Below are 11,556 nucleotides of genomic sequence, written 5' to 3' on the forward strand. Positions count from 1 at the left end.
ATTAGGTTTTCAGCTCAAACGGATGTTCGGCTCTCCAGATCCGTGCTCTTGAAAATTTGAACTTTGGCTTCGACTTATCTTCACCTTAATACGATTGCTTTTTGACGTTGGATAACGTCTTACGGTAACATACTGAGGTACAATTTCGAAAAACGAAAATCGCTCGCGCGTCAAGAAAAGTAGTTAGATTGTGACTATTAATAACATACTAACGCCTGGATGGATTTTCGAGGTTCTAGCACCAATCGATTGGAAATCTTTCTACGAATCGACTCTAATAATGAAAACTATTGATTATCATGACTAAACTGTTGATAAATGGGTAAATACCGAGGCATGTCTTATTTTCCATAGAAACGCACATTTTCTTGCCGTTATAAGATTTTGACGTTTTGAAGTTTACATGTAGGGTAAGTGTTCCCTTAGTTGTGGGTGTTCCTATAGTTGTGGTAGTGCCGTTCCACTGATGTTATTACATTAACGATACAACCGACTCTGCCAATCGACGTAATGGCTTGTTGATACACGGAATAGTTGGAAAAAGCATTCAAATTGCTTTAAAACTGATGAAATATCACTAAAATTGCTAAAACTTTTCTTACTTGCACCAATAGTTTCGGTAAAGTGTTCCTATAGTGGAGGATCCCATAAGAAAACAACGGATACCGCAACTATAGAAACACAAATTAAAAATATACCGCAACTAAAGGAACAGTGTACCAATAGTGGAGGTATTATTTTTCACTGATATGCCGTGGATTACTGCGATGAAATCATTTTTCTCATTAAGTAAATGGTCGTTACATCCCGTTACAATATTAACATGTACATTAATCGCGCTTCTTGAATTTCAGCGATTAAATGAAGTTCAATCGTGCTTAGTACCTCCACTATTGGTACATCTACCCTACCGTAAAACGGGGTAACTTTTATAGTTTTTTCGAAAAAAAACTTGAATATTTTTGCATGCCGTTTCAAAGAATTATAATTCATATTTTTAAAACAAGTACTGGTATCCTAACTATCGATTGCAGTTGATAGATTGCTAAAGGATTTATTCTGAATGGATTTATAATTTTTCATATATTCTAAAGTCGGTTTTCTATATTGGGGTAACTTTGATAGTCGAACAAAATTGAATGAATTACGGAACATTTATAGGGCGTTGCATACCTCTAGGCGTTTAACGCTATATGGAAATTTCTGACTTCGATTACAAAAATGGTCCCAGTTTGTAAAACTGGTTTTCACTAAGAGATTTGAGACCGAATTCATGTTCTACTGCACCTAGGCTGTCATGGATAAGTGACGAACTCATTATGGCTTCATCAAATAGTGATCGTAGAACAGATTGTTTGTGAGCTTTTCAAAAATGCTCAAATCTCATATTTTTTTAATATTTGCATAAAAATGCTCAAATGCACTTGATTCAAACGAAAATAGCTTTGACGTAAAGTGCCATACTAATACTCTTTATTTTGCATTCGTTTTGCTTAACTGATTAACAGAAACTTTGTTATATCGTTTAATATGTTGTGGGTCTCGCACTATCAAAGCTACCCGCATTATCAAAGTTACCCCGTTTTACCGTAATCCGGGGGCAAATTGATCACTATTTTATAACTTTTTGTTGTGTTATCCTTCAGAATTCAAATATTGTCAAATAAATTTCAACAATACCAGTACTCCATTGCTCTTCATCAGTTTATGAAATTGAATTTTCATGAAATAATATTTAACATATCATAAAAATAGTTTTAATATCAAAAAATTAAAATGACACATTGGGGCGAAATTGATCACCATATCACAAAGCAGAGCTCAGAATTAAAAATCTCCCTGTCTACTAAATTTGGGTCTCCTGAATCTGAAAATGATGTCAAAATTATTATAACTATAGTATTTGATCAGTTTATTGCAAAATGAAACTTTGAAAATCTGCCTAATACGCCTAAATGTAGGCAATTTTTCATTAAATTAGCACATTATTCGAGATTAAACGGTTTTATGAGCAAAAAACTACACTCCCGTGCATAAGTTTGGGTTCACCCCCTAAAAAACATGCAAAAGTGTTCAGTCCATATCTCTGTGATTACACTTCCAATTCAAATTCTTTAAGCCGCATTCGAAAGGCAAAGAGTTATTCTTACTTCGTATGTATTTTTCCAAAAGCATTTCTTGAATTTTGTATACTAAATTTTTACTTAAAGTTGATACATTTTTCATAAAACACACTGAAAAATCATATCTAATTTCCTCAGCATTGGATCGACCAAAATTTTAAAACAAGGTGTCAATAGAATTGTAATCTTATATTCTTTGAAGAGCACTCATGATTTTTTTGCGGAAAATCTGAAAAGTATTCAAAATCAATGAAACAGTCAGTCAAATCATCGTGCAAAAAATTGGGTTCACCCCTTAGTATGGTGTATCGTGCAAAAGTTTGGGTTCACCTGAACTTACTTAAATCTGTGAAATCTCAAATTAATCATGTACGCACCATTATTTGCGCTCAAAAAAGCTTTAAACTATTAAAATCTGATGAAAAAAGGCAGAGTTATTGACAAAAATGATATGCCTGCGGCTCAGGTGAACCCAAACTTTTGCACGATTTGCATCATACTGAGGGGTGAACTCAAACTTTTGCACGATGACTTGAATGACTGTTTCATTGATTTTGAATACTTTTCAGATTTTTCCGCCAAAATTTCGTGGAGTCTTTTCAAAGAATATAAGATTACGATTCTAATGACACTTTAATATAAAATTTTGGTCGACCCAAAGCTGAGGAAATTAAATATGATTTTTCAGTGTGTTTTTTGAAAAATGTCACAACTTTAGGTAGAAATTTGGTATACAAAATTCAACAAATGTTTTTGGAAAAATACATACGAAGTAAGAATAACTCTTTGCCTTTCGAATGTGGCTTAAAGAGTTTCAAATGGACGTGTAATCACAGAGATATGGACAGAACACTTTTGTATGTTTTTGAGGGGGTGAACCCAAACTTTTGCACGGGAGTGTATATTTGCTATGCTGTATGATATCAAAAATAAGTTCAGTAGTTCATACTTAAGCTTACATATCATTTTAAACACTCAAAGTTAACATGTAGGCATTGCACCAGTGGATTGTTTGGCACAGACATTTCAAACTATATTGTTAACACCTTCAAAAATAAAAATAAATTGTTCAAAATCATCATATGACATCTTTAAACTAGAAAACATGGAATGTCTGTTGGGTCAATGAAACCTTCAACATTCTTGGGAGGAAATGTTTTTTTGGTACCAACCTGATCTTATTCACCCCAGTGATCAATTTGCCCCCGGATTACGAACCGTAATTTCGGGTGTAATTGATCTTTTCTCATGGTTTTTCTTGTCTGTTTTCAATAATGTTGAAAATACCAAACAACTGAATGCAGGAAAACAAGTACGACGGTCAGTCTCTTTGGCTCATTTGCCAAAATTTTCTAACAAATGTGTTTTTAGTGCTAAAAATCATCCCAGAGAATCGGGGATCCCATTTCGGGGTGAAATTCATCATTTGTCAATGCGATTATTGTTATTTTTTGAAACGACTCTGCATAATGAATATGAGCTGCCTGAATCCGAATAATGCAATATTTAAAGAAACAATGAATAGTTAATTTCAAGAATTGCAATGAAAACGCATAAATGTAGGCAATTTCTTAAGGAAATCCCTGATGTCAAACAGAAATTTAATTATTTCAACCGTATGAGCTGATTGGTACGAGTTTATAGGATGAAATCGGACTCGGCCATACCATGACTCCACAGTTATGGATCAAATAGTGCAGAGTCTAACCTATAAAAGTCAATAAAATGACATTGAAAACGTAAAATTGTAATTTAAAAGCACGAATTGAATCGTTTCAAATTGGAACTTCGGTTAGTAAATTGTTTTGTGTGTAATACTTGCATAGGATTGCATAAAAATTAAAAATTATATCGGTTTCTGAAAACCATATTATGGATCAAATTGTGACATATTACGGATCAGTGCGCAAAATCAAGAGATTTTCAACTCAATGCATCTGTATTGCATGATTTGGCGAAAGCTAACAATGTGTCACATATTACTGCAAAAAAAGCAGTCTTAGAGCTGGAAACAAGGGTAAAATACCCTTTTTTGTGATACTGCATTGTAGTAACTGAGACATGAACTGTTTTCGCTCCACACCAATGTAGTGTCCGGAAGGAACAACCGTCACATTCAAAACTAATGGCTCAATCAGCCGAATGCAACAGAAGCAATTCCATCGCAACTTCATCGCTCGAAACACTTTACAAGACTGACGTGTCATTCGCCTTTTCCCGTTTGCTTAGGTTTTCATTGTTACTGGAACTATATGCCCTTCTGCTTATTTGATATCTTCTATAGTGCCCTTCTCAATCCCTACAACCAAGTTTTCCACCCATTTTTGTCTGCTAAAAATGAAATTTGCAAACCTTGAGATGTTTTATTAGTTTTATCCTTAGTGCTATTGTCTGAAAATGTCTAATCCAATGCTTAAAATGACAGAAATCTACATTTTTTGGAAGTGGTCCATAACCGTGGTAAGCAATCATTTTCTGGCCCATATTACGGATCACTAGTTAGGAGTGCTATAGCACTCGTGTACCGTGTATAATATTGGGTACCGTAATCCGGGGTAACATTGATCAGTTTTTAGAAGCTTTCTTAAATATTTTATTCAAAAATGCAAATGTTCTGATTTTTATTTTTCTAAAACAAGTACTGCCACGGCCACCCATAGCTTGTGACTATATACTGTATTTTGGTTTTTGAAAGATTTAAGCATGTTTAAAACAATGTTTTATGTGACTTTTTCATTTAGCTGATATGGGGTAACATTGATCATCCATGTAAACAACGTTCGGTTATATTGAAAATGTCGTTACTTACTTAAATCATGGCCCCTGAAGCCGAATATGATGTCCAAACGCTTACATCTCATTTACTTTTTGAGTTATTTTAAAATTAAAAACACCTCGAACAGCGGAATACGCCTAAAAGTAGGCAATTTCCTAAGGGAATTCTACATTCTGAACAGTAATTCGTTAATGTTGCCTAATTGAGCATACTTATAAAAGTTTTGACAGCAGAATCGTTTTTGACGATGCCATTTTTAGTGAGAACCGCATTTTCCTTGCTCATATCGCTTGCAGAACTTATTTGAGACATGAATCTTCGGTAGTGTCATCCTTAACCATTGAAATCATTGTTTCGCAAACTTGACAAATTTACGCATAAAGTTAACACAAATTTTGCAAAAATCTTAATTTTTAATAGTTCATAAATATAAGAAAGAGAAGCAACATTCATGCTTTGGAAATGTTTCATCAATAAATGATGATACTAACTTATTACGAGATGAGTCATTCCGATCAATGTTACCCCGCTGATCAATGATACCCCGGATTACGGTATTTAGAATCAACAATGAAAAATGTTTTCCAAAGATAAATTCATACTAAATCGAAGCGAACGCATGCGCAATCATGCTTGCAAATAGGTTGCATACATTAGGGCGTTTGATCAGATGTTATTGTTCGATTATAGTATACATGCAGATTCGAAAAACGTGCATTTGTAAGGTTCAAATTGGCACGTAACTACAGCTTGGCATTACGTTTGCTGGAATTTGAATTCAAACGGCTGTTTTGGTGTTATGAAATAGGAGTGGCCGTTTTGCCCCACGAGTTGATTAAAGTTTCAGTCCTTCAATATGCTTTTTAAGGATAAATTCAACACATTTTTCGCATGGAATACAAACTATGGAAGTGCACAAGTCAGTTCTCGGTGATAGTTTTAAACGTTGGGTTGTTTATCGGCCTGAAAAATGGCCTAGAAAATAACACAAAATTACAACGAAAACAGCGAAAAACCGTTTTTTCGAGTTTTTTACGAGTTTTGCCTGGAAAACACTTAAACATATATATAAAGAAGCATTTTAATACATGTTCCATTATCTCGGGTGAAAAACAGCGTCCCAAAGCACGTCGTTCGTTCAAAACAAGGGTGGCGCGTTTCACCCCAACAGCGCATTTTACACCCAGTTCCCCTACTAACGCCGAGATCAGGTGGCGCGTTTTACCCCGCGAAAAATAGAAATGCAGATAAGCAAGCATTTTGTAAAAATTGATTTATAAACTCCAGAAAAAATAAAATGGATGGCTGTTTCTACTATTTGATAGAAAACATGTTTGTCTATGAGATAATGAATAAAAAAAGGCTTATAATAATGTTCCTCATAGCGCCCTTAGAGGGCGCGTTTTACCCCCAGTTACCCTATCAACTTGTCAAACAAAGAGCAAAAACTAATTAGCAACAGCTTTGTTGATATTTTGATTTGGTAAGAAATTGTCGATCGAATCGAAATACGCACACAGAGAAGACTGCAAAATTGATACCGCCGCCCGACCCGAGCAACGGGAACCTAGGTAATACTTTTTTTTAATTCTCTTTATTTGGAGCAGGGAAAAGCCCCTGGGAGTGTAAATTCTTTGCGAGATCCTTCTCCCAGAGGCATAAAACCTCCTCTTCATTTCAATCATAATATACAACACATGAACATGGGTTCGATTCCCAGCCACTCCACAAAAAAAAACCCGTCCAGCCACCAGAAGACGCCTCACGGAGGACCGTGCTTTGGGGAGCACATCCATCCTCCGACAGTATCAGATGGTGACTGAGACAAACTGACCCTCTTCGCAGGCAGCTAGTCTCACTAACAGCAGAGCTCTCTCCTACCTGCTCGGTGTGAGAGTAAAAGAGTAGGAGAGAGTGAAAGTAGATGTAAATATAGATAAGTTGAAAATAGATTAAAGTGACCAGACGTCCCGGATTATTCGGGACAGAGCAATTTTTAACTTGACAGTACAGTGTCAATACTTTTTATTTCGATTAACTTAGTATATAGTACATGTCTTAGATTGAATATGAAAGTAAATTGCTCATCAAATATAGGCAGCGTTTCATTGTGGATGATATCTGACAAGCGTCCCGGATTTTTTCCGGGACACATCTGGTCACATTAAAATAGATCTGTATCGGTAAAGAAGCTACAGATCAACTGATTCCGGTACAGTAGTGGCCACGAGTACAGAGTGCCTTTAAAAAAAGAATCGTTGGGCGTGTTGTGTTGATCTTTTTCTATAATTTTGATCTGGTCGAACATTTCTGCGATGTCACCACTTACAGCGTAATTGTCCTTCGCGGAAGATGATCTGGTGATTAAGCTCAAGGCAAAAGAGCGAGAAATCAAGTGGAACGGTAGATTCTTCGCCCTCATGAGTTGGAGATTACGAGAATATTTTGTATTCAATGAATATTTAATTAAGAAAAATGTCATCCCGTTGTTCAAGGGGTTAACCACGGCTGATGACCAGACCTAGCTTGTGAAAAAGATGCTCCAGAATACTAGTGGTCAAGGGGGCGATGATTGCCAAAGCATCACGGTTGCCAATCCCATAGATTATGAGAAATGGAATAACTTCCAAAGATATGAGTCCACAGCTCCGGTATTTCGAGTATTAGGGAAGTTCTTCGGACTGCCCAACCTCTTCGTGCGAACGCATGAATTCTTCGAACGGTCCTTGGTCTACTATCGAGACCGACCTGATTTGATGAAGGTTCGTGATGGGATGGTTCTCAATAAGGATGAAAAGAGTCGAGTATGTTGGAATGGCCAACTCGGAGGGTTGGAAGGACTCAGGCAAAAAGGCTGGAGTGTTTTAAACCTGTTGGTGATTGAGAGAAAATCACGAATAAGGTACACCCAGATCAAGACCCTCGCTTAAGGAGATAACCAAGTTATCTGAGCTCAATATGCAATTAATCGCTCCAAGTCCGCCACGTTCCTCTGGGGAAAACATTGAATCTGCTATGCAGAATAATGATGTAATCATTGATGCTATAAGAAAGGCAACGGCGCGAATAGGACTACACTCTCAACTCACTTTTGATCCCCGATGAATTAAACGCGTTCAGAGATTATTTGGTGACCGGGAAGAAATCGTTATTGTTTTTCAACCATGCATTGCAGAATTCGCTCTCTTTTGAGTATGAAGCACGATCACAGCAAGCAAATAAAAACATCCCATCTGTTGCGGTCCACGATCGTCATTGTATATGTGTAACAAGTCTGATAAATTGAAGCAGTGAGCGAGAGCCCCAAAGAGAGAGCGATGATAAAATCCATTTTTCTCGCTTGTTAATCGTTGGAGACAGGTGTTTTTCTTTACTGGCACGATAAACAATCCACGAGCTTCCAATAGCAATATTGTCCCCCAGGCTTGGAGAATGTTTAGAGGGGTTTTATTATGCACTACTATCCCCCAATCTGATCAAAGTTGTAGCAGTAGACGATAAACAGTGTCTCATAATTTGTAACAGAGAGCGATACGTGAGTGATTCTATCAATTTTCTCAGGATTCAATCCCTGATCAAAGATAATACGATTCCGAAACAAACGCCAAAACGTATGCTTTCACTAACACACCACTCGTTTACCTCGCAGACAAATTGCTGTTATAGTGTTTTGATCCATAATATGAGTCGAATTGTTCCTTAATAAGGATCCTCCTCTCCCACTGATCCACATCTGTGGGGATGACATCGTTTGAAATTTCTAACGAAATCGACACTTATTCGTAAAAAACCGCGAGGTTTGAGATGTTATTTCAAAAACAACTATTTTCTGCAGTGCCTTCCTAATTTTGTTCTGTAAAGCATCACCATGTTTTTCAATTACATTTTCTTGTTGATCCATAACTGTCACCCCTGTGCCAGTATTCAATAATAAAAAAAACTATTTTATTCTTTTTTCATTTATTTTATTGTTTCAATAAGTGTTCTTAAATTAATATTTCAGTGTTTATAGTTTACTCTTTTAATAGGTTGATAACAAGTTCAAGCACTACAAAATTCGTTTTCAATTGGTTTCAAAGCACGACCAAAGCAAGCGAAGAAGAACATCGCAGCTGTTCATGATCGGCATTTTTTTGCAAGTTGCAGCCTGAAACTTGTAACAAGCTTGATAAACAGCAGCAAGGAAAGAAAGTCTCATAGAGAGAGCGATGATAAAACCCATTTATCTCGCTTATTTACCATAGGTAGGTGTTTTACTCTACTGGCATGATCAAAAATCGCCGAACATATGATAGCAATAAAGTGTTCCAGGTTTGGAGCTTGTTTGGATGGGTTTTATTATGCACTGTTAGTCCCCCGACATTATCGAAGCTGTAGCAGTAGGTGATAAGACTCTTATGATGTGTAGTAGAGTATCATTGTTACACAGAGTGGTAAGTGAGAGACACACTCAAACTTGTCTTCCCCCTTACAGGATGTGCAGAGGAATTTCGAATACATCTCGATATACAGTAAGAACATTACCCCAGTTCATACACGATGGAGGACAGTGCACCACACAGTCCTTGAGCAAGGATCGTAACTTTTTGATACCAGCATCTGTCACTTCTCTGCCCGATCCAAGCTCAAGATACTTCAGGTTCGGATATCTCTTCGCCAGCTCCAGCAAATCTCCGTTGTTCAACCAGTGGGGGTGGTCAATCACCAATCGTCTAAGTCGCGGGTTCGCCGGCATAAAGACCACACGTGTTCGAACGTTCTTGAACGTAAGTTCCTCCAGTTGTTCCAGTTGGCCCACCGATAGCAGACTGCTGGCCAACATTCGATCCCGATCGATTTCATCCGATATGGTCAGCTGTCGAAGTTGACGGAAGTTGAGGCAGATGAGCTCCAACCACCAGCCGACATTAGCGCCTGTCAGTGTTACAGTCATAGTGGTCACGTTTGGCAGTAGAAGTCGCAATCCTTTCATGAAGTTTGGTGAACATCCGGACATTTCCAGGCTGAGTCGTTTGACGCTTACCAACGGTTTGCAATTGATATTGCTCAGTGTATCGTCGATTCCACCCATGCTCAAAGTCTGTGAAATAAATTATAAATATTCTTAATATTCATGGTTTAATTAATTTTTCAACTCATCGACTTACCTTCAAACATTTGAGGCGCTCCATCCATCGAAAAGAATCTGGACCAAATTGGCGAATCTTCAAATGCAAACTTTCAATTCCTGGACATGCTTTGGTTATCAAGTCCAGCACAAGCTCGCTGACAGCGAAATCCAGTTTGACATCCTTCAATACGCTGAATCCCGAGAAGAAAGCTCTCAACGCCGATTCGCTCCCTGCTTCGCAGAACCTTCCACCTATGTTCAACAGTTCTGCGTTTGGAAACCGAAGCTCTTCGATTGGAGTGAAATATCCCACCGAAAACAATTCCACTTTCTTGAGCTGAGAAGCCAGCCGTTGCAAAATCGGAATGGATTCTCTACCTTCCACTGAGCTGGTAAAAACTACATTGATGTCTGTTAATTTGGGAACGTTCAGACTTTTGATCTGAAGCACATTAGTCAATGATCCCAAAAATCGCAGTTTCTTCATCGCGGGAAAATCCAATTTCTGCCGAGTCAAGGTACTGGCATCCAAACCGACTACCAAATGTTGAAGGTTTGGCAAACGGATAACTATGTGCAACAACTGTTCAACTCTTAACACGGCTAGACACTGAAAACTTTCCAGATGAGCGCCCAACAGGTCCAAAACCTCCAACACGAACTTGATGTGAGACTCCCTACGGTTGACGGGATCCAGATGGACGAACACGTTTCTGTAGCGGCGGGAGCTTCTCCGGAGGTAGGTTAGCTGCAAATTACACCACACTCGGATTTCGAGCGCCACGTTGCGCATTAGCCGTACGCCGAATGCAACTTCTTCCCACAGGTGGCAAACTAGCGAAGCGGATTTACGGTCGGACAGCGGCAGGAATGAGAAAATATGCTGCAGCAGTTCTACTGGAAGATCGGAAATTGGAAACACTTGGACGTCCATCGCGGAAGAAAATGCTTAAGTGAAATTGACTTTAACGAAGATGTGCTTTCAAGCGTGATGATGGGTATGGACTATTCGTTCTCTTTTGCAGTATGCTTTAACATAGAATGCATACCGATTCTATTGATATATGTGTCACATAGTATCATGTATTTTTCTCTTATGATTTTTTTTACCTAAGGACAAAGGGTACCTGGACATGCATATAATTTGGACAGACTAAGCGTTCTTTACTCATTCTAATTAGATGGTGAGGAATATATGTACGGGAAATCATGTATTGCATTATTAATACACTATGTGCTACCTATAAATGATGACCATTTTCAAAACAATTACAAATTTGCTTCAAAAATATCAAAATTTTATCAACAGAACATCTGCGAAACCTATGAATGCAAGATGTACATTTCAAGAACATACATTGAATGCAATAAAAGCGCTCAGAATTGGCATTGATAAAAAGTTTAAAAGTAGCAGTATGATAAAATATGTCTAAAATTGAAGCTTAGTTCATCTAAAATCTTAACATGAGTATATAAGGCATAAATCGGGTGATGTCCTACATATATTATGGTTTTTGCTCAGTTGATATAATTCGGCCATCTGATGA

The 11,556-nt window shown here is 37.6% G+C and overlaps 1 protein-coding gene across 1 annotated transcript; it reads right to left on the minus strand.

Annotated features, from left to right (window-relative positions):
* Positions 1-8,853: 8,853 nt before the first annotated feature.
* Positions 8,854-11,073, minus strand: LOC110674673. The gene is made up of 2 exons (XM_021838729.1): positions 10,047-11,073; positions 8,854-9,979 (listed from the first exon to the last, which is right to left on the minus strand). The coding sequence occupies exons 1-2, from the start codon at positions 10,941-10,943 to the stop codon at positions 9,368-9,370; spliced, it is 1,509 nt and encodes a 502-aa protein (XP_021694421.1). The 5' UTR covers positions 10,944-11,073; the 3' UTR covers positions 8,854-9,367.
* Positions 11,074-11,556: the final 483 nt, after the last annotated feature.

The sequence above is a fragment of the Aedes aegypti genome, chromosome 1 (genome assembly GCF_002204515.2).
Source record: "Aedes aegypti strain LVP_AGWG chromosome 1, AaegL5.0 Primary Assembly, whole genome shotgun sequence".
Classification (NCBI taxonomy): Eukaryota; Metazoa; Arthropoda; class Insecta; order Diptera; family Culicidae; genus Aedes; species Aedes aegypti.